Below are 19,115 nucleotides of genomic sequence, written 5' to 3' on the forward strand. Positions count from 1 at the left end.
CCCTCCTAGAGCTTGGCCAGAACCAGGGAAAGTGGGCTCCACCTGGTTCGCACCAGAGGCTGGCCTCCCCCACAGGGTCCCCAGCCAGGACAGGCCATTGGACAGGGAGGACCCAAAAGAAGCAGGCTCTGGACCCCTCCAATGATTCAGGAGCAGGGGAGGGGCAGAGTGCTCTCCACTAAAGGCAGAGACCCACTGGACAAGCCCCAAGCTCCCACCTATCCCCTGCAGGAAAGCCAGCCTAGTGCATGCTGGGAGTGAGAGCCTCACGGTGGGTCCAGGGTGCTAGGGCAGCTCCTCAATATCTCTCCTGGCCCCGCCTAGGCCCAGCACTGCCCTGGACCCTGAGCACAGGTTCCCTTGACCCACCTGACCCACCTGACCCCACACTACCCTGGCCCCAAGCACGGGGTATCCTGACCTACCTGACCCCACCCAGATCCCACACTGCCCTGGTCCCTGAGATGGGATTCCCTGACTCACCTGACCCCTCCCAACCACCCACTGCCCTGATCCTCAAGCACGGGATACCCTGACCCACTTGACTCCATCTGACCCCACATGCCATGGTCCCTGAGGACTGAGTGGCCTGACCCACCTGACCCCACATGCCCTGATTCCCAAAGATGGGGTATCCTGACCCACCTGACCCCACTGAGACTCCACTGCCCTAGACCCAAGGAGAGGGTGCCCGGTTGGTGCCTCTGACAGGCCGGGGGTCACAGGCAGCTGCACCGTGTTTTCAGGACTGTGGGCCAGGTGGGCTTCCCACCCTCTCCTCTGAGAGCAGGGTCCTGAGAGTATCTCCCCTGTCCCAGCAGCAGAAGCCAGTCAGGGCAGTACTTGCTGGTCAGGGATAACCTTGCCCCCGCATAAGTCTGCATATTCTCAAAAGGGAAAGGAACAGATAGGGAGGGGTCAGGGGCCGAGCTGCCCCAGGCTGCCAGTGGCCCCTGCTGCTGGGGCTGGCATCCCAAGAGATATCTACAGTGGTGAGCAGAGTCCGGGGTGAGGGGGGCCTGTGGCCTGGTACGTGGGCCCACATGGCCAAGAGCAGGACAGGGTCTGCTTGGGGACGGCTGTGGGTCCAGCGGGAGGCTCTCTGCCAGCTGTTGAGTGCTGTCCACCCCAGCCGGCTGCTGCCCTCGTCGAGGAGATGCAGTAATTCCTTCACTCATTCATCCCTTCTTCATCCAGTGCTCCATCTGCCCCCCAGGGCCCAGCCCTGTGCCCATGCCGGGGTGCCGTGATGACTCAAACCACACAGGGTGGGACGTGTCCCAGTGGAGGGGCCCCTGGTTGCAGAGGGCTCCACACCCACCACCTGGAGCCAGGGAGGGGGCAAGGGGCGGGGCTGGCTACGGAGTGGGAGTCCCAGGCATAGGATAGGGGCTGCAGAGGCCCAGCTGCTGGGCAGGGCTGAGATTCCTGGGGAGCTGGGAGGGGGGTGCAGCCCAGAAAAGGAGGTGCAGGGAGTGGGACACCGTGGGAGGAAGCAGCACAGGGAAGGGGGTGCAGCATAGTGGGGGGGGTACGGCAAGAGGAGGGGGTTACAGTACAGGGGACAGGATGCAGGGAGTGGAACACTGAGGGGGGGAAACAGCCCAGAGGAGGGGGAGGAGCACAGGGGAGAAGGTTCAGGGAGGTGGAGCGCTGTGGTGGAAACAGCACAGAGGAGGCAAGTGCAGCACAGGGCAGGAGGTGCAGGGGGTTGGAGGACCGTGGGGGGAAGCAGCCCATAGGAGGCGGGTGCAGTACAGGAGTGGGGTGTGGGGCTTGGAGCACTGTGAGGAAATACTGCACAGAGGAGGGGAAGGGATGCAGCACAGCGGGGGCGGGGGATAAACAGCACAGGGGAGGAGTTACAGCAAGGGGTTAGAAGTGCAGCACTGGGGGATGCTTAGGGCCAGGACCACAGCCTGAGTCCCAGCTGGGGCAGTCCCAGGCCAGCAGAAAGCTGCACGGAGGGGGCCGCATCCAGAGGCAGCCTCGGCAGACCTGGCAGGTGGGGACACCGATGGGACGGAACAGACCTAGGGAAGCTAGCTGGTTCTGCTGGGGACACACTGAGTGTAAGCCACACCCTAGAGACCAGGAGGCAACCACAGCCCTTGCCCCAGTGGCCCAGGAGGGCAGGCGAGGCCACAGGCTCAGAGCTCAAAGGGGTGAGTCTCCCCCAAGGGCCCAGGGTCTCTGACCATGGGACAGCCCAGCACTCAGAGGTCAAGGCAGAACCCCCACAGGAGGGATTGGCCCTGCTGCGCAGGGAGCTCAGGGTCCTGAGTCTTGAGGTGTCCACATGTGTGTCCACTCCTATCTCCCTGAAAGGCAGGCGGGAACGAGGCTCTCCAGAGGGGCTGCCATCACCCCTGTCTTGGTTTCCCCAGAAACACAGCCCAATGGGAAGGGAGCCAGGAGCCCCCAGAAAAGTCTGCTTCCTGCCAGCCAGGCCCCAAGCCTGGCTGCCAGCCCATCCCAGGACCCCAAGATCTGGGAGAGTCAACAGGAAATGGCCTGGGGGGTTAGAGAGGAATGTGGGTTTGCATTCCCTCCTCAGCTGCCTGCCACCTTCTCTGAAGGGCATTCGCCAGCACAGCAGTTCCCGCAGAGGCTGAGGGCAAGTCCCCAGCACGACGTCCCGAAGCCCTCGGGTCCTGGGGACACACCCCTCCAATGCCTGCTGCACCCTTCCCCAGGGACCCTCAGAGGGCAGCATGTCCAGCTCAGGGCTGCCTAGCGAACCCCAGAACCACCGGAACAACCGATGCATCTTTTATTCACAAATAAAAACCGCAGCAAGGAGTTATCTACATGTTTGTACAAAGGTCTGGGCGCCCTCTAATATGAACTCAAACCTGCCATGCAGGGGACGTCGCAAACATTGGCAGGCTCACCCCTTGGCTACATTTGGCAAGATGCACCATCCAAGGATCCCCAACCCTGCCCGGGGTGTCCCCAGAAGGCACCACCCCCGCAGCTGGAGGGAGCTCATCCCTAGGGACCCTTTTTCGTAGAAAACCCTAAAAACATAGATCATTTGTCTTCAAATTCTCATGGCAAACTCCGCATTTATAGGCAAAATTATATAAAAATATGAACCTAACAGAACCTTACAAAACCCTAACCCCCATCTTTGTTGTTAGTGGTGGTTTTCTTTTTTGCTCGTGGTTTTGGTAAAAATTCCTGGCATGGACGGCATCGTGTGCCGTGGCTCAGCCCTTGTGTGCTGTTTGTGGCATCCTCAGGACAGAGTGGGAGACTCAGTAAGGGAGGGGACTCAAGGTTGGCCACCCCTGCCCGGGAGACGCCCAGCATGGATCTGTGCTGGGAACACACAGACCGCAGGGACTGGGAACCCCAGTACATGCCCTGTCCAGAGGAAACCGCCATGAGGAAAAGTGATCCTGAATCCTAAAAAAGAGCCCTGGGGTGCAGGTCTGTCCTGTCACATAAAACCGCTCCACTGCCCAGAAGACAAGACCCATGCGGATGCAGCTGGCCCCAGGCCCGGCCCAGAGGCTCAGTGCTGCAGGGCCCCAGCTGGAGCACCCACTTGCTGGTGTCTTGAGTCACGTAGCACCAAATGCAAAAAGGAGAAATGTCCAAGTCAAAGTCAAAGGCACTTGCGTTGCTCTCGGGTGTCGACGGTTTTCTGGTCACCGCGCACCCCGCTCCATCCACCCTCCCTCCCCGCCCTCCACCTCCTCTTTCAGATCCCGTCCTGCACAAAAGCCCTCTGTGTCCTCCTCCCGAAACCCCACCACATTCTCGCTCCGTCTCACATCCCACTCTCACGCTCCCCACACATCCCCTCCCCTGCGTCCACATCCAGCCTCAGACGTCCACCTCCTGCGGCCCTGGGACGGCAGCTGTGGTGGCAACACTGATGTCGAAGCAGGTGACCATCATGACGTGGGCCTTGCACAAGTTCACGCACTGCTCCAGGGCGGCTGTCACCCGTTCCAGGGCTGCCAGGTACTCGGCCGACTCAGGTTCCAGCTCTGGGTCCACCTCAACTGGAGGGGATGGAGCAGCGGGCACAGGTCAGCCACCCGTCCCCCCACCCCCAAAGACCCCAGGAGAGGTGTCCTGGCCCGACTGACCCTGCCCCTGGTCTCCCTGACATGGGATACGTAACAGCAACTTGAGTTTGGGGAGGGGTGTGGTGGCTAGGGCAGGGGCTTCTGGGCTGCAGGGCCTGTCTGGATCCCGACACGGCTCTGGGACACCCTCCCTACCAGGTGGAATGCCAAGGGGCAGCACTGGTGGCCCCAGGAGCTCCTCTGCCGCTCAAGGGTGATGTTAGGGGTGCCAGGTCTGGGCTGAGCAGGGCCAAGTGAGACTCACACTGCTCCAACCAGCGGCCTGGCTCCACCATCAGGCGGCCCTGGGTCTCCGCCAGTTCCTCACACAGGTGTTCGTGCCTGGCCCGCACCTCCCGAAGTCGCTGCTGCCTGCGTTCCACCAGCCGCAGCTTTGCGCCCGCACACACCAAGCCCTGGGTGTTGGAGCAGGGGCTCAGCAGGAGGACCCAGCGCTCCCAGGTGGGCAGGGACCCCCACCGTGGCCACATGCCGCCCCACCTCCACCAGTCTGGGAGGGCACACGGGGGGGCCTCAGAGGTGGCAAGGTACAGGTGGGGCCCCCACCAGGGCTCCCAGGGCACCCCCCAGTGCCCATCTGGATCCCGGCACAGCTCCAGGACACCTCCACCAAGTAGAATTCCAGGGGACAGTGGTGGCGGCCACAGGACCCCTCCAGTCACCCACCCGCTGCCCACGGGAGACATGAAGGCCACCAGGTTCAGGCTGAGGAGGACTGGTTCCTACCTTTGTGTCCTGGGACAGCTGTGGACAAGAGGGGAAAGTGAGGTCAGGGGCTGCCCCATCACAACCCCAGAAGCCCCGTGAGCCTGTCGGATGGCCTGCTCTGCCATCTGGAGTCAGGCGGTGGCCTTGGGGCTCACAGATCAACTCTCCAACCCGCCCAACCCTGACCTCAGAAGGGTTCTCCCGCAGGGCTGGGCGCGGCCGCTGCAGACGCTCCACATCGTCAATCTCGTACACCTTGATCTCGAAGGGCTCCTTCAGAGAGCCAGCCAGAGGTGGGGGCAGGTCCACCCACTGGCCAGGGAGGCCAGGCTTGCGGCCCAGGGCAGCGGCATCTGGCAGCGGGGCTGGGATGAGCCGTCGCCGCTGCAGACCTGGAATGGAAAGCCGGGTGCAGGTTGGGCAAAGGCCGGGGCACAGCCTGGATGCCAGACCCTGGCCAGGGGACGAGGGGAGCTGACCAGGGGCCTGACCGGGAGAGCTTGAAGGCCCAGTCCATAAATCCTTAGCCTGGAACCTGGCTGGGGGCCCCACCACCCCTGCCACAGGGGGTTAGGCCCCATGCAGCACAGGGACAGGGTCTCGCCTCCAATGCCCAGGGTGACCCTGCCTCTTGCTCCCCGGGACTGTCAGACACCATCATTCCTACCTCAAAATGATCCCCCCATCCCCCAGAACTCGTACTCCCTCAGCCACGCCCGGCCCTCTCACCTGAACAGCCACACCCGCTGCCTATACAGCAGCTGCCGCATGGCCAGTTATCCAGGAGGGGGGCCCTGACACCCTAGCTGGCCACACCACTCTCTACCTCACAACGCTCCCTTGCTCTCAAGGCCCCAAGACAGAGAAAGGGCCAACCCCCAGCCAGGCCCACAGGCCCTCGCTGGCACCCTGGTCCTGCCCCTACAAGCGTCCCTCGCTTTTCCAACCTTGGCCTCGGCGGTTCTGTCCCCCAAAAGGCAGCCCAGGCAGGGGGCTGCCAGCAGTCAGGCACTAACCAGCAAGGCACCAGGCCTGGGACGCAAACCCAAGTCCTTTCCCAGCTCCCCAGTGTCCGAGCTGTGCCACCCGTGCGGGGTTGCCTGCGCTTACTCTGACATGGAGGAGGGCCAGCCTCTGGGGCAGCATGGGGATCAGAGAAGGGGATGTGTTGAGTGCATTTACAAACTGTAGAGGGCTGTGCACGCATATACGTGGCACGTCTGTCCGCTGCCAAAGGCCACGTGCCTCTGAGATCTATGATGATTGAGTCTGTCTGCCAAGCATTCCTCAGCTCTACAAACTGCAGAAGGCTGTGCATGTCTACATGCTGAGAACCTCAGGCACGTTTGCCCACTGTCAAGGGCTGCATGTCTCTGAGAGCTATGATGAACCAGTCAATCTGTCAAGCATCCCCCGAATCTACAAACTGTACAAGGCTGTGCGTGCCTACCTGCTGGAAAGCCCCAGGCACATTTGTCCACTGTCAAAGGCTGTGTGCCTCCTGATCTGGTATGGTCGTGTCTGAAAAGCGTCCCCCTGTTCTACAAACTGCAGAGGCTGTGCCCACTGCAGGACTGGCGCTACCACCCACCTGTGGCCCTCTTCTTGGGGGACCTGAGGCTGCGGGAGCGGGCGCCTGGGGAAGCAGCCCCGCTCTCACTCATGGAGTCGGGGGCGGAGGAGGCACTGCCGGTGGCCTCGCTGTCACGCATCATGCTCTCGTAGCCGCTGCTGCCACCGCTGTGGTAGAAGAGGGCAGTGCGGCCCATGGCGGGCGGGAGCTCCCCGCTGAGCACACTGCTGTTGTCGCTGCCGTGGCCGCTGCTGTAGCGCTGGGGCCTCCGTGGCGCCGTCACCTTGCTGTAGGGGGAGGGCAGGGCCGGACCCACGGGCGGCTGCTCTTCCCCCAGGTTCACGCCACTGTCATTGCCACTGTCTGAGTCGGCTGAGCCCCACGAGGGGCTGCCTCGGCCAGGGACCCCACTGGCTGCCAGCTCATTGACACGGCTGTGGGCAGCCCGCAGCGCCTGCTTGGTGCCCATGATGGTGCCCCGGCCGGCCTTGGCCCCAATGCCAGGCCCAGCTCGTGGGGCTGCCCTGGGACCCGTCACGGGGCTGCCAGGACTCTTGCCCACCACAGAGGCCAGCGGCTTTACTGAAGCACCCAGAGCTCGTGACCCACTGGTCGCCAGGCTACGGCCCTTGCCCCCACCCACCGGCGGCTTGGGGGCTCCCAGGCCCTTGGCCAGGCTGCTCCTACAGGTCGGAGTCAGCCCAGGCGCAGGACTGGCAGGCGGCACACCCAACTTGGGCACAGCCCGGGGCAGCCGGCCAGGGGATTCCCTAGCCTTGCCACCACCATGCGCCAGGCCCTCATACCGCTCCAAGGATGTGTGGCCAGCAGGACGGTGTGCCACCTCCACCTTGCCAGGCCGGGCCTTCAGGCTGGATGTGGCCCTGGGGGTAGAGTGGTCAGTGCGGCTGCCAGACATGGCATCCTCCTCTCCCCGAAAGGTGGCAGGGGCCCCAACCCATGTCAGGCCCATGGCCTGGGTAGGTGCCAGGGCTGGGCCATTCTTGTGTTCCAGGCTGGATTTGCGCACAGGCGGAGCTGGGGGGGCCGCCCCGTTGGGCCTCGGGAAGAAGGGCCCTTTGGAAGCTACACTCTTCTTGCTGGTGGGGGAGGCCTTCGGGCTGCCTGAGCAGGTGGCCTCTGCTGGAGAGTCCCCCCAGGACACGGTGGGTGTGGTCACGCCCAGTGTGGTGGCACCCCTCCGCAGTGGCGGGATCCAAGCCATGGCCTCAGGCCTTCGAGCTGCCCTGGCTGCCACCTCACACCCGTCCACCACCCTCTGAGCACAAGCTGGCATTGCTGGGGCCTCAGGCAGCCGGGGGGAGCCTGGGGTGGGGCTGGGAGCAGAGGCCACCTGGAGCGTGTCACATTCCCCTGCCCGGAGCAGCCATGGGTCTTCAAACAGGCTTCCAGGGCCAGGCGGGCTCTGGCCTAGGTGTGTGCAGCCTGCACGACCAGCTGTGGCGTTAGTCCTCGACTTCCGGGGTAGGCTGGAATGGAGGGTCTGTGCCACAGGCCCCCCACGTGGAGACCCAGTCCGGGACTCTTGGCCCAGTCGAGTCGGGGATGCTGCAGCCACCTCGCCGGGGCAAAGACTCCGGGCCGGGCTGGGCCCATCGGGTCTGTCGTGCTCTAGGAACCTGTGGCTGCTGTCCTGCAGGGAGCTGTCCAGGCCAGGGGCACCCAGGGGCGAGTCAGGGCTGAAGGAGGACTGCAGCGTGGAGCCGCGACTGTCAGCGGTGCAGACGCTGACCTCACTGAGCCAGGAGCTGATAGAGGAGCTGTAGCTCCCGCCAGACCATGCTGTGCCACCCTGGGGCCCTCCCACACCAGCCGGGACTTCGGGGGCCTGCGAGGTGTAGGCGTCGAATTCGTCATTGAGGCTGCTGATGATGCTGACTGGCCGGGAACCTGAGGCCAGGGCCTGCAGGGAGCAGTCACTACCGAGGCTGGCCAGGCTGGAGGGCCGCGCAGCACCGGCCAGCCCACCCAGGGACAGCTCCTCCACCACCGTGAACACCAGCTCATCCTCGCCATTCAGCTCCACGGGCTGCTGCAGGGTCACCGTAGTGGTCAGCAGGCCTCGCTCCAGACGGCGGCCCTGGGCGGACGGGCAGGGGCCAGCGGCATCCGGCAGCAGTGGGGGCTGGCCTGCCTGCCCACTCATGCCCACAGGGGGTGTCCGCACAACACCATCAGCGGCCCCTCCCCCAGGCTCCTCCAGGACTCCGTGGGTTTCTGGTGGCTGAGGGGGAGGGGGGGCCGGGCTGGGCAGCGGCCTCCTGCCTCCGCCCCCTGGGGCCTTGTCCAGGATGGGCAGCTCAGGCTGGGCACTGCCATCCTCTCTCTGGTCACCCCGGGTGTTGGCCTTGGAAGGATGGTCTGGGCCAGGGCTGCCTCGAGGGGTGCTGGTGGCCATCGGGGATCCCACGGCCTTCCTGGGGGAGGCGGCCTCAGGAGGTGAGGACCTCCTGCCTGCTCGAGCAGGGCTGGCCTGGGCCGAGTTTCGGCCACCGGGGGCTCCCGAGGGGCCCTCGTGGCCGTCGATGCATTCCAGCCGCTCCTGCAGCTCGGCGAAGGTGCTGCAGCGGAAGTGGTCGGCATCCCGAGGGCCGGTGGCCGGCCGGCAGCGGCTCAGGGCCGGGATGATGGGCACAAAGTCAGGGGGGCCCTCGTCGTCCGTGAGCTCCCGGTCAGACAGCGCCACCCCACCAGGCCCCACGTAGATGACCGTGTCACAGGACTGCTCACTGCTAGACGAGTAATCAGGGTCGCCGGGAAGGCCAGGGGCTGAGCGCTCGGGGTCCAGGGCCATGGTGCGAGGGTGGAAGGGTCTCAGGGGTGGTGGCCGGCGGGCCCGGCTCTCCTCACAGGAGCTCTCCCCGCCTGAGGAGCTGGAGGCATACTGGGGACGGAACAGGCCCATGAGCCAACCTCCTCTGAACACCCTACCCGACTGCCTCCTGCTCTCCCTGGGACCCAGTCCTGCCAGATATTGGGAGTTGCTAAGCCTTGGGCGAGACCCTCAGTGACCCAGAGCGACCATGCAAGGAAACAGCATCACCATGTCACAGGGCAGGAAAGATGCTTAGAAAACCAGAGTATTCCCACAGCCACACGACCTACAGTCGCACTGGACTCATGCCCGGGACCCTCCAACCCCAGCACCCAAACTCCACCCTCTGGCTCCCAGAACAGGAGGAGCTTGGGAAGTCTTGGCTGGGTTGGTGCGGCTCTCCAGAGGCCCAGGGCCCGGTGCTGGGGCCGCAAGCTGGAGAGTTCTGGCTGCCGCAAGCCCTCAGTAAATAGCTCTCAGGTCAGGCAGGGCCACCCAGGCTCCAAGGTCTGTCTGCTCCCCTCCCCCACCATGCCCAGCAAGGGGCCTGCAGGGGACACAGAGACCAGGGAGGAGTCCTCAGTAGGGTGTGTGGGAGACAGCCTCACCTTGGCCTTCTTCCTGTGCAGGCGGTGGATGCGAGCGGCCAGCTGCACTGTACTGAGCGTCTCAGCGTGGTGAGCTGGTGCGTCCGAGACATGAGCAATCATGGTGGTGCGGCAGCTGGTGGTGGCCAGGGACTCCCGCAGCAGCATGGTGAGCCTGTGGTCCCTGGGGACCAAGGAGTCTGAGGCTCTGAGGGTTCCAGTGAAAGGCCGGGCACAGGGCAACCCCGGGGTCCAGTCTGGCTCCCACCTGAGACCCAGGACCCTCCACCAGCCCAGCACTGGGCCCAGGGGCACCATCCGGCAGAGAGGCCCATCAGGCAGTGCAGGAGTCAGGCCCAGGGATGTATGGAGCACACTAGACTGGAGCCCGGTCCCCACCAAGGAGTCACCCTGGCCAGCATCCACAAAAGCACCCACACTCACCGGTAGGGCACATGCTTGGCTCCATTGACCAGGGCCAAAATGACACTGCCCAGAGCTGACAGGGATAGGCACAGGGGTCCCCCGGTCGTCTCCCCACCTCTTCCAGATGCTGCCTCGCAGCTGCCCAGGTCAATGAGGTGGAGGCGGCTGCGGCCTCCAGACACTGAAACGGCAGAACAGGAAAGTGGCGGCTCGGTCTGGGCCCCTGGCCCTAGCCCCGGCCCAAGCAGGAATGCTCAGGGAACACTCCAGGGGACACCCTAGAGGACGGTGGGTGACAAGGACCCCGGGCTCAGCAGGCAGGCACCTACTTCCCCCACGGCCACACTTGTCCATGCGGTACTGGTAGACGTGCAGCGTGAACAGCATGTGGGAGCTGTGCCAGGCATCCTCCCCACAGCCACCCCGGCTGGTGCTGCGGGCAGCCAGTGCCGCATCCAGGTAGAAGGCCGCCTTCTCGGCCGTGGGCGCCCGCAGCTCACTCTGGTTCTGCAGCTGCAGGAGATGAGGGGAATGTGTCTTCAGCGGTTCAGGTGAGCACAGCCCTGACCCCCACCTCCCCACCCCCCCAAGGGCTGGTGGGCCAACACACCTGAGCCCCAGACACGGGGTCCTCCCGCAGGTACACGCCTGGAGACTGGGCATCCTGGAGGCTACCAGAGGCCACCTCGGCCAGCAGGTCCCGCAAACTCTGGTCACGGCCGCACACCTCCACGGCCGACACCCGGACAGAGAAGCGAGTGCCCATCCGCTCCTTGCGCTGGTCAATGAGCCGGAAGAGCCAGGAGATGGCGCAGGGCATGATGCCCAGGCTCTGGGGGGAGTTGTCCTTCCCGATCATGGTGTATGATTTGCCTGGGGGTCAGGCGGGCACATCAGGGACCCCCAGCTCTGCACAAGCCTTCAGAGTCAAGCGAGACTTGGGGACCAACTCCCCAGCCTTGCCAGGGATCCTCAGAGCCAACCTGGAGCCACTGAGCCCTCAGGGGCCTCCTCTGCTCCATCCCAAGGCCTCCAGTTTCCTCTCCTCGAGCTCCTCCCCCCATGTCCATGCTCTGCCCACATGGAGAACCGCCCCCCCTTCCCCACAGGAGCCCAGCCCAGCAACCACAGTGACAAAGATGGCTGAGGGAGACAGTCAGCAGACTTCATCTAGGGCAGGACGGGGCACTCACCAAGGCTCACGTGGCCGAAGGAAAAAATGCAGCCATCAGCACCACTGACCACCGACTGTAGCACGTCAGCCACAGTCCCCGAGCAGACTTCCGCCTGGGGGAGAGGCACAGAGCATCAGGCAGGCTCCAGAGCCGCCGGGCTGTGGCCACCACCTTGGGCCACATCTGGAAGCCCCAGGCCTGTCTGTCACGGCACACGCAGGTAGCCCATGGGGTGGCCGGGTTGACACACTTGGAACCAAAGACAGATCTGCCATGTACTCGCAGAAAGCATAGAACACACATGAATAGGACACGGAATACACACCACATACAGGATATCTGGACAGACACGTGCATACACAGACACACACTCCATCAAACCCAGAAGTCCTGCTGCCAAGGTGGACACATGCCTGGGACAGACCATAACACACGCAGACACGCACATGGCCACACTGGACACGTGTCTATGGCCGTGCCAGACGTGCACACAGCTGTACCAGACATGCCTATGGCAATGCTGGACATGCACACGGCCATGTCAGTTGTGCACACAGCCATACTGGACACACACATGGCTATGCAATGAACGGCACACCCAGGGGAGCACTGGGTACCCTGACCCCACAGTGAAGCATGATGCTGCTCAGGAAGCTTCTGGGAAGGGTGGGTTCCATAAAGCCAGCCTTTCCCCAGGAACTCAGCCTGGAGCAGCAGCAGGAGGTGGGCTGAGATACCCAGGGCACCAGCCAGCTGTGTCTGCGGGTAGCTGGGCCTGCTCACTTCTTCTCCCGCTCTCCTCACAGAGCAGCAACAAGATCTGCCCTGCCATTACAAACGGGCAACCTAGGCTCCCAGGACACCTGGTCCACCCATGTACCTGCTCAGAGTCCTGGGGGAAGACGGCATCAAAGGCGAACATCTTGGGGACCGACATGGTGGCAGCACGCCGGGGGCCTGTGCTGCCCGGTGGACCGGCAGCCGGGTCGTAGAGGGTCACCTGCTTCTTCCGAGGATCCACCTTCAGGAAGGACATGGCCTCGGCCGAGCGCTGGACTCCCTGTGCAGGCCAGATCCGTAGCATGACCTTCACCTGGGGGGAACAGCATCTAAGCAGCCACCCCCATGCAGCTGGCTCTGACAACCAGACAGGAGGAGCCATGCATGGTGGGTGGCAGGCCAGGTGGCACAGGCACCCACACTGCAGGAACACAGGCACCGCACCTGTGTTCCAGGTAGGCCAGACCTCACGTGAGGTCAGCAGAGCAGCGAGAAGATGAACCCAGGAGGGGGAGGCTGTGCAGAAGCAACAGGCACAGGACAGGAGACACGGGGCGGGGACATGAGACAGGATGGGGAGACAGGATGGGGACACAGATTGGGGACGGGGATAGGGGCACGGGATGGGGACATGGGATGGAGGACATGGGATTGGGACACAGGACAAGGGCATGGGAGGGAGTCATGAAACAGGGACATGGGACAAGAACATAGGACAGGGGCACAGGATGGGGACAAGGTGTGGGGACTTAAGACAGGGACACAGAATGGGGACAAAGGACAGGGCACAGGGCAGAGGGACAGGATGGGGACATTGGGTGCATGGGACAGGGACACAGGACAAGGATGTGGGATGGGGACATGGGGTGGGAGCAAGGAGTGGGGACACAGACAGGGACATGGGACGGGGCATAGAACAGGGAAACAGAACAGGGGCATGGAACAGGGACACAGGATGGGAGCACGGAACAGGGACACAGGATGGGGACACGGAACAGGGACACAGGATGGGGGCACAGAACAGGGACACAGGACAGGAGGCATAGAGAACCAGGGGACAGCAGGCTCCAGACACCCCTGTACACAGAGGGACGCTCAAGTCCAGTAGAGCAGCTCTCTCCAGGCGAGGACAGGAGGGAAGAGCTCACGCTGACCACAATCCCCAGACTCTTCTCCCCCAAGGAGCCGCTCCTCACCCAGAACCCACCAGCCCTGGCCCAAGTCCTTGAGGGCCCCTGGGGGCCGGAGCCCTGGCTGAGCAGGAGCACTCTCAGGAGGAGGGAATGGATGGCCCCACGGAAGGGAGGTGGCCCCAGAGGGCAGGCGGTGGCCTTGGGGGACTTCCAGCTCTGACCCAGGGCAGCTGGGGAAGCCATAATATCCCCACCCCTGGCCTGGCAGGACTCGTGTGGCAGACAGGAAGAGGAAACCCTCTCCAACACAGGCTGGGAGGGACAAGGCACGATGTAAAGCAGGGCAGTCTGTGCCTCATAAGCCAGCAGTGTGGGCAGGGGGAGACAGGCTGGGGACAGTGAGGGGAGGTTAGGCTTCCAGTCTGAGTTCCAGGCCTGCCAGGCATTCAGGCAGCCCTGGCTCAGGGCAGAACCCACAGTGCCTCTAAAGCACAATAGCAGAACCCAATCCCAGCCTGAAGCAGGTGTCCGAAAGCTTGGGGAGGGCCTGAGCTGCCGGCCCAACACTCCTGGAGGGAATAGACCCTGGGGGAGGGAGGCCAAGACACCAGAGCCTGAGCAAGCTTCTTGGCACACACCCCAAAACCTACGTGCAGGTGCATCTTGGGTATCGACACCAGCGGGGCCTGGGGGCCACCGACAGGACAGGCACCATTCACATGCAGGCACCACCCCGAATCAGGCTTCCCCTAGGGGCCGGGCCTGGGCCCCATTTCCCACTGGAGGCCCCCATGGTCCACTCTTGGATGAAATCTCTGATTTCTCCACGACAGGATAAATCAAATTACCCGAGACTCATTTCAGAGTCAATATTTTTCACGGATTTAATTGTAAGTGACAGATACATAACGCCGGCAAAATCGGTTTACCGTGGGCAGTTCGCACCATGCGCCCGAGACTCCCCCTGGGCATGTGGCAAATTGATATGCAAACCCGCGGCCGTCCGGAGGGCCCCCTCTCCGGGGAGCAGGTGGAGAAACACTTTTCTATTGTACGACTCTGAGCCCAGCTCCATTAGGCGAGAATCGATTCTTTTATTCCCCGACAACACGAACAAAACTATTTCATTTCCAAACGCCACCGCCAAGCAGACGAGAACGTGCACTTCCCGGTAATTTTTGGCAATTTTTTTTCCAGCGTGAACTAGCCGCCACCTCAGGAGCCAAATGGCTTCTGCAGGTTCAAGTGGATTCTTAGCGGGAAGGAGCTGCCGGAGGAAGCCCATGGCCCGCCCCAGACATCTGCCAGCTGCCCTCTCTGCAGGCGGTGCTGACCCCAGAATCAGGCTCACAACCAGGAAGGAGGACCACACCAGCCTCCCGGGGAGGGACGCAGCAGCCCCATGGTGAAGACACCGGCCCTTCAGCCCTCCCCATGCTACCCCGTCCCAGTGCCGGGCCATTGTCTGTCAAGAGACACCTCTGTCGTTATCACAGAGGAAGTGACAGGGTCTTACAGCAAGCTTCTCCCCTAAATGTTCACTTATTACAAAGCTCCACTGAATAGCTGCCTGGCAGGGGGAGAAAACACATTCTGTTTTTTTTTTTTTTTTTTTTTAAAGGGGGCTTCCAGCTCCTGGCAGGGGAGGGGGGAGGGGCGCTGCACCGCACCCACCCAGGGAGGGATGTCTTTTTTAATACCACAATGTGATGAATTATCTTAAGTAGCACATTAATGTCAGAAACGAAACGTAATCTAACTCCTTTTCCGTGACAGTATTAAACGCCTTTCAGGAGGCATTTCTGACGATGTGGCATTAGTGCTAATAACACCCAAAGAGCTGGGAGGGGCATAGTGGGATGCGGGGAGGACGGATGGCTGGTGGCCAGGGTTCCTTGTGTCTGGGAAGGCACTGAGTGGTCCAGACAGGGACGGGGCTGTGTCTGCCACAGAGAGAAGGGAGAAGCTCCCCAAGGTCAGCCTGAGAGGTGGGGAGATGGGAGCTGGCCCCTGGGGAATACAGCCGTAAGAATAAGGGCAGTTCAGAGCTGGGGTGCCCACTAGGGAGCTGGTAGCCCCTCAACCCCTCACTCCACCCACTTCAGATGATTCAAAAGGCTGAGTGACCAGACCCAGGTCAGAGCCGGGGATCCCAACACAGCTCTGCACCCCCTGTGGCCAGAGCAGCAGCATCCTGGCCCATAGGACCCCACACACTCTGTCTTATGGGTGGGAGGACACCGGGTGCCCAAGCCAGCCAGACCCAGGCCCAAAACCCAGGGTTAGGCCACATGCCTGCCATGTGAAACCACTGGAGAAATAGTGTGCAGCGAAACCACTGGAGAAATAGTGTGCAGAGGGCAGGTACACACGGCAGGCCATCCACCTTCATACCATCCAGTGGTACCTGAGAGGCAGGTGACCTCACCAGGTAGGGGCACTGCCTTGCCCCTGACCTCCAGGCTGGGCAGAGCCTGCCACTCCAGGATATAGCACCATCTGACTTGGAGTCTCTAATCCACAGAGTGTCCATGTCAGAAGGACCCAGAGATGGCCAGGCGTCCAACCAGTCCCCACCTTGCCACAGACATGGTGACTAGGGTCAAGAGGGGAAGAGTGATCGATGCAGAGCCTGGCAGCCAGAGGGCACACAAGGTGGACACCGGAGCTGGGCAGGTCAGAGGCCAGCACCACGCTCCCAGCCTGGTCATACGCCCCACCCCCCACTAGACACATACATAGCTACATACAGCCACCAGCCTGGCACAACCCCAACAGCCTTAGCCCCAGGGTTGGTCAAAACAGCCAGTTCCACCCCACGTCCTCACCTCACCCCACAGGCCAGCCCAGGGCCACCTGTGCCCCACAGTGGTCACTCCTGGAAACAACCTCCCTAGGAAACCCCAGAGCAACTGCCCAGGGGTGGGGGCCCCAGGTACAGCCACTTCGTGACTCTCCCTGTAGCCAGTTTGCTCCGACCCCCTCCCCTCCCCCACCCGTGGCTCTGCCACCTCTGGAACTCCAGTAAGAACCCAAGCTGCCTGAGCAGCCAGGAGGCTTTGGGGGCTGGATCCATCCCAGGCATGAGTGCCCAGGAGGTCCCCAGGGGTGACAGGATGAGGGAAGGAAGGCTTCCCAGGCTGTGCACCAACTGCAGAGGTGGGAGTGTCAAGCAGGTCCTCGCCATGACCGGGGGAAGGACGCCCCCTGATAGGGCTGCACAGACAGGCTCTCACTGGAAGGCAGTGGGGAGAGGCCCATCATGGAAGGTCCAAGGACACAGGCCCCCTGCCAGGGGTCTCCAGTGTGTAAGCACAGCTTCCTCTCCAGACCTTGCCACTGGGGGCACTTTCAGCCTGGGAGGCCAGGGACAACTGAGCCCAGCCAAGCGGTGGGGGCAGAGCCCAAGGCCTCCTCCTCAGAGTCCCAGAGACCCCCAGCAGTGCCAGGGTGGATGGTCCAGCCCCACACTCTCATGGCCCCGGAGCAGGCATGGAGCAGGCAGAGAGTCAGGGAAAAGCACTCAGAGGCACAGTAGGGATGCGGGGTCCAATTCTCACCCCCCAGAGGCATGTGGCTCTGTCTCTCCACCCTCACTTCATCACTCAAGAGCCCGGTGCACACACAGCCCCCAGTAGGCAGAGGGCCCATTGACTGGGGCCAGTTTTTTCCCCAGCCTTGGAGTGGGCAGCCCAGACAGAACCCACAGGCCCCAGGGGCAGAGGACCTGGGGCAGCCAGGAGCTGGCCAGCTTGTCCTGTCGTCAGTCACAGCCCTTGCCCTCTCCAGACCTCAGTTTCCCCAACTGAAACAAGGCAACCTCAACCAGCCCATCACAAACACCCTCCCCCCTTTTCCCTGTGACTTGAGAGCTGAGAGTCCGCAACCTGTCCCTGCCCACCTCAGGGTGTTGTCCCAGAGGCGCTGCGGCAAAAGGCCCCCTGGTCAAGCCCACCCCCTCCTCCCACAAAGTCCCCCAACCTGGCTGTCTCCCCAACACTGCCCTGGGACTCGTGAGGATACGTGACTCCCCACCCATCCCCGCAGCCTCTTGGAGGGTCCCTGCTGCCCTCTGAGCAGGGTACTGCTCCCCTGGCCTCTGTCTCCCCATCTGTATGTCTGCTGACCACCCTCGCCCAGCCTGGGAAGAGGAAATGGGAGCCCCTCCACCCTCCTTCTCAGACACCCCCTGGCCTCCATCCCCGACGGCTGCCCTAACTTGGGGCTGGGCCTACCTTTCCGATGCTGCTGGGGTTGTCCTTGGACTTGGAGGCGGCCCTGAGCAGGCAGGGGGGCGCCGGGGGCGGGCACAGCTGCAGGACCCCGCTGAAGTCAGTGGGGTAGGTAGAGGTGCCACGGGTGGCTGGAGGCGGTGGCGGGTGTGGCTTCTTGCGCTTGGAGGCCAGGCTGAGCTTCTGTGCGGCCCTGGGAAGGAGAGCAGCAGGCGCTCAGTGGCACCGGCAGCCATCTTTGTCCTTCCCTCATCCCCGTCCCCAGCCTGCGCGAGACTCCAGATCTCTCGCCCTCGGGCTGCACTGGCCACTGCCAGGAGATGAGACCCAGGACACACGGCCAGAGTGGGGTCTGGCCTCCTGTCTGCAGGCCAAAGGCTGTGGCCGGAGCTTCCACAGGAGCATCTCCCTGCGCTCCACCCCGCATTCGAGCCAAGCCGAAGGCAGAGGGTTCAGCAGCACAGGCCAGGCGCCCCTTCCTGCACACATGGCCCTCCCCACAGAGCCTAATCCCCGGCTGGCAACGAGACAAGTCTGGCCAGACAGCCCAGGCTGCAACTGGCATGTTGCCATAGTATCCCTGTGCCTCAGTTTCCCCATCTCTGAAATGGTAGGGCATAAGCCCTGGAGGCCTTGGTGTGGTCCTGATGTATGAATGCATTCAAGGCACCCAGCATGGTGCCCACATACAGAAGGAGTTCCATTAATGCTGCTATCATAACTACCCGGTCCCCCAGGCCCTGGGTCGGAGGCTGCCTTGCCCTCCCTTACACCAAGGGCCCAGATCTGTCCTGGAGGTGCCACCCTACTGCCCAGCCACCCTCATCACCAGGCCTCTACTGCTGCTGTGGCCCCAGCCCAGTGACATGCCTCCCACCCACAGCTCAGCCTGCACATGTCCACCAGGAAGCTCGCAGAAATGCAGAGTCTCAGGCAAACCCCGAATACAGAGCCTTTGGGGTAAGGCTGACACCCAGGCCTTAACACGCCTTCGAGGGGATTCTGACGCACATTTGGGAGCCTCTGGGTGACACCCAGACACACACACACAGAGACACACAAACACACACACACACAGAGATACACACAAAACACACAGTCACACAGACATACACACACACACAGAGACATGAACACACACAGACACAGACACACAGGTGCACACAGAGATGCACACAGAGAGAGACACACACACACACACAGAGACATGAACATAGAGACACACAGGCGCACAGAGACACAGGGGCACAAACACACAGAGACACACACACACATACACACAGAGACACATGAACATACACTCACACAGAGCTACACAAGCACACAGACACAAAGACAAACTCACAGAGATACCCAGAGAGACACTCACTCACACACCACACAGGCCCACCCCACCCGAGGCCTTGCTCATAGAACCCTGCTGCTGGGAACATGCCCAGGGGCCTCCCTGTGCCACTCCTTCTCCAGGGTGGGTTTCTCTGTGGCCCCCCACCCCTTCCCTGAGGGCCCCCAGACCCCCATGCATGTTCTGCCACAGGCACCCCAGAGCCCCCAGCCCAGCC

At 62.6% G+C, this 19,115-nt stretch overlaps 1 protein-coding gene across 1 annotated transcript in view; it reads right to left on the bottom strand.

Moving 5' to 3' along the window:
• Window positions 1-3,834: 3,834 nt before the first annotated feature.
• The window catches only part of KIF26A (kinesin family member 26A), a gene marked incomplete at its 5' end in the record, with an annotated part of 39,912 nt that continues 24,631 nt past the window's right edge, over window positions 3,835-19,115 (bottom strand). Inside the window, 11 exons of the mRNA XM_008057494.2 lie at window positions 3,835-4,016; window positions 4,348-4,498; window positions 4,998-5,203; window positions 6,403-9,289; window positions 9,829-9,991; window positions 10,252-10,414; window positions 10,563-10,746; window positions 10,844-11,106; window positions 11,427-11,520; window positions 12,289-12,501; window positions 17,557-17,746. Coding sequence (XP_008055685.2) covers window positions 3,835-4,016; window positions 4,348-4,498; window positions 4,998-5,203; window positions 6,403-9,289; window positions 9,829-9,991; window positions 10,252-10,414; window positions 10,563-10,746; window positions 10,844-11,106; window positions 11,427-11,520; window positions 12,289-12,501; window positions 17,557-17,746 — 4,696 coding nt within the window. The remainder of the gene's footprint in view (window positions 4,017-4,347; window positions 4,499-4,997; window positions 5,204-6,402; window positions 9,290-9,828; window positions 9,992-10,251; window positions 10,415-10,562; window positions 10,747-10,843; window positions 11,107-11,426; window positions 11,521-12,288; window positions 12,502-17,556; window positions 17,747-19,115) is intronic.

The sequence above is a fragment of the Carlito syrichta genome, unplaced genomic scaffold (assembly GCF_000164805.1).
Source record: "Carlito syrichta isolate Samal-C Ts95f unplaced genomic scaffold, Tarsius_syrichta-2.0.1 Scaffold303035, whole genome shotgun sequence".
NCBI classification, from domain to species: domain Eukaryota; kingdom Metazoa; phylum Chordata; class Mammalia; order Primates; family Tarsiidae; genus Carlito; species Carlito syrichta.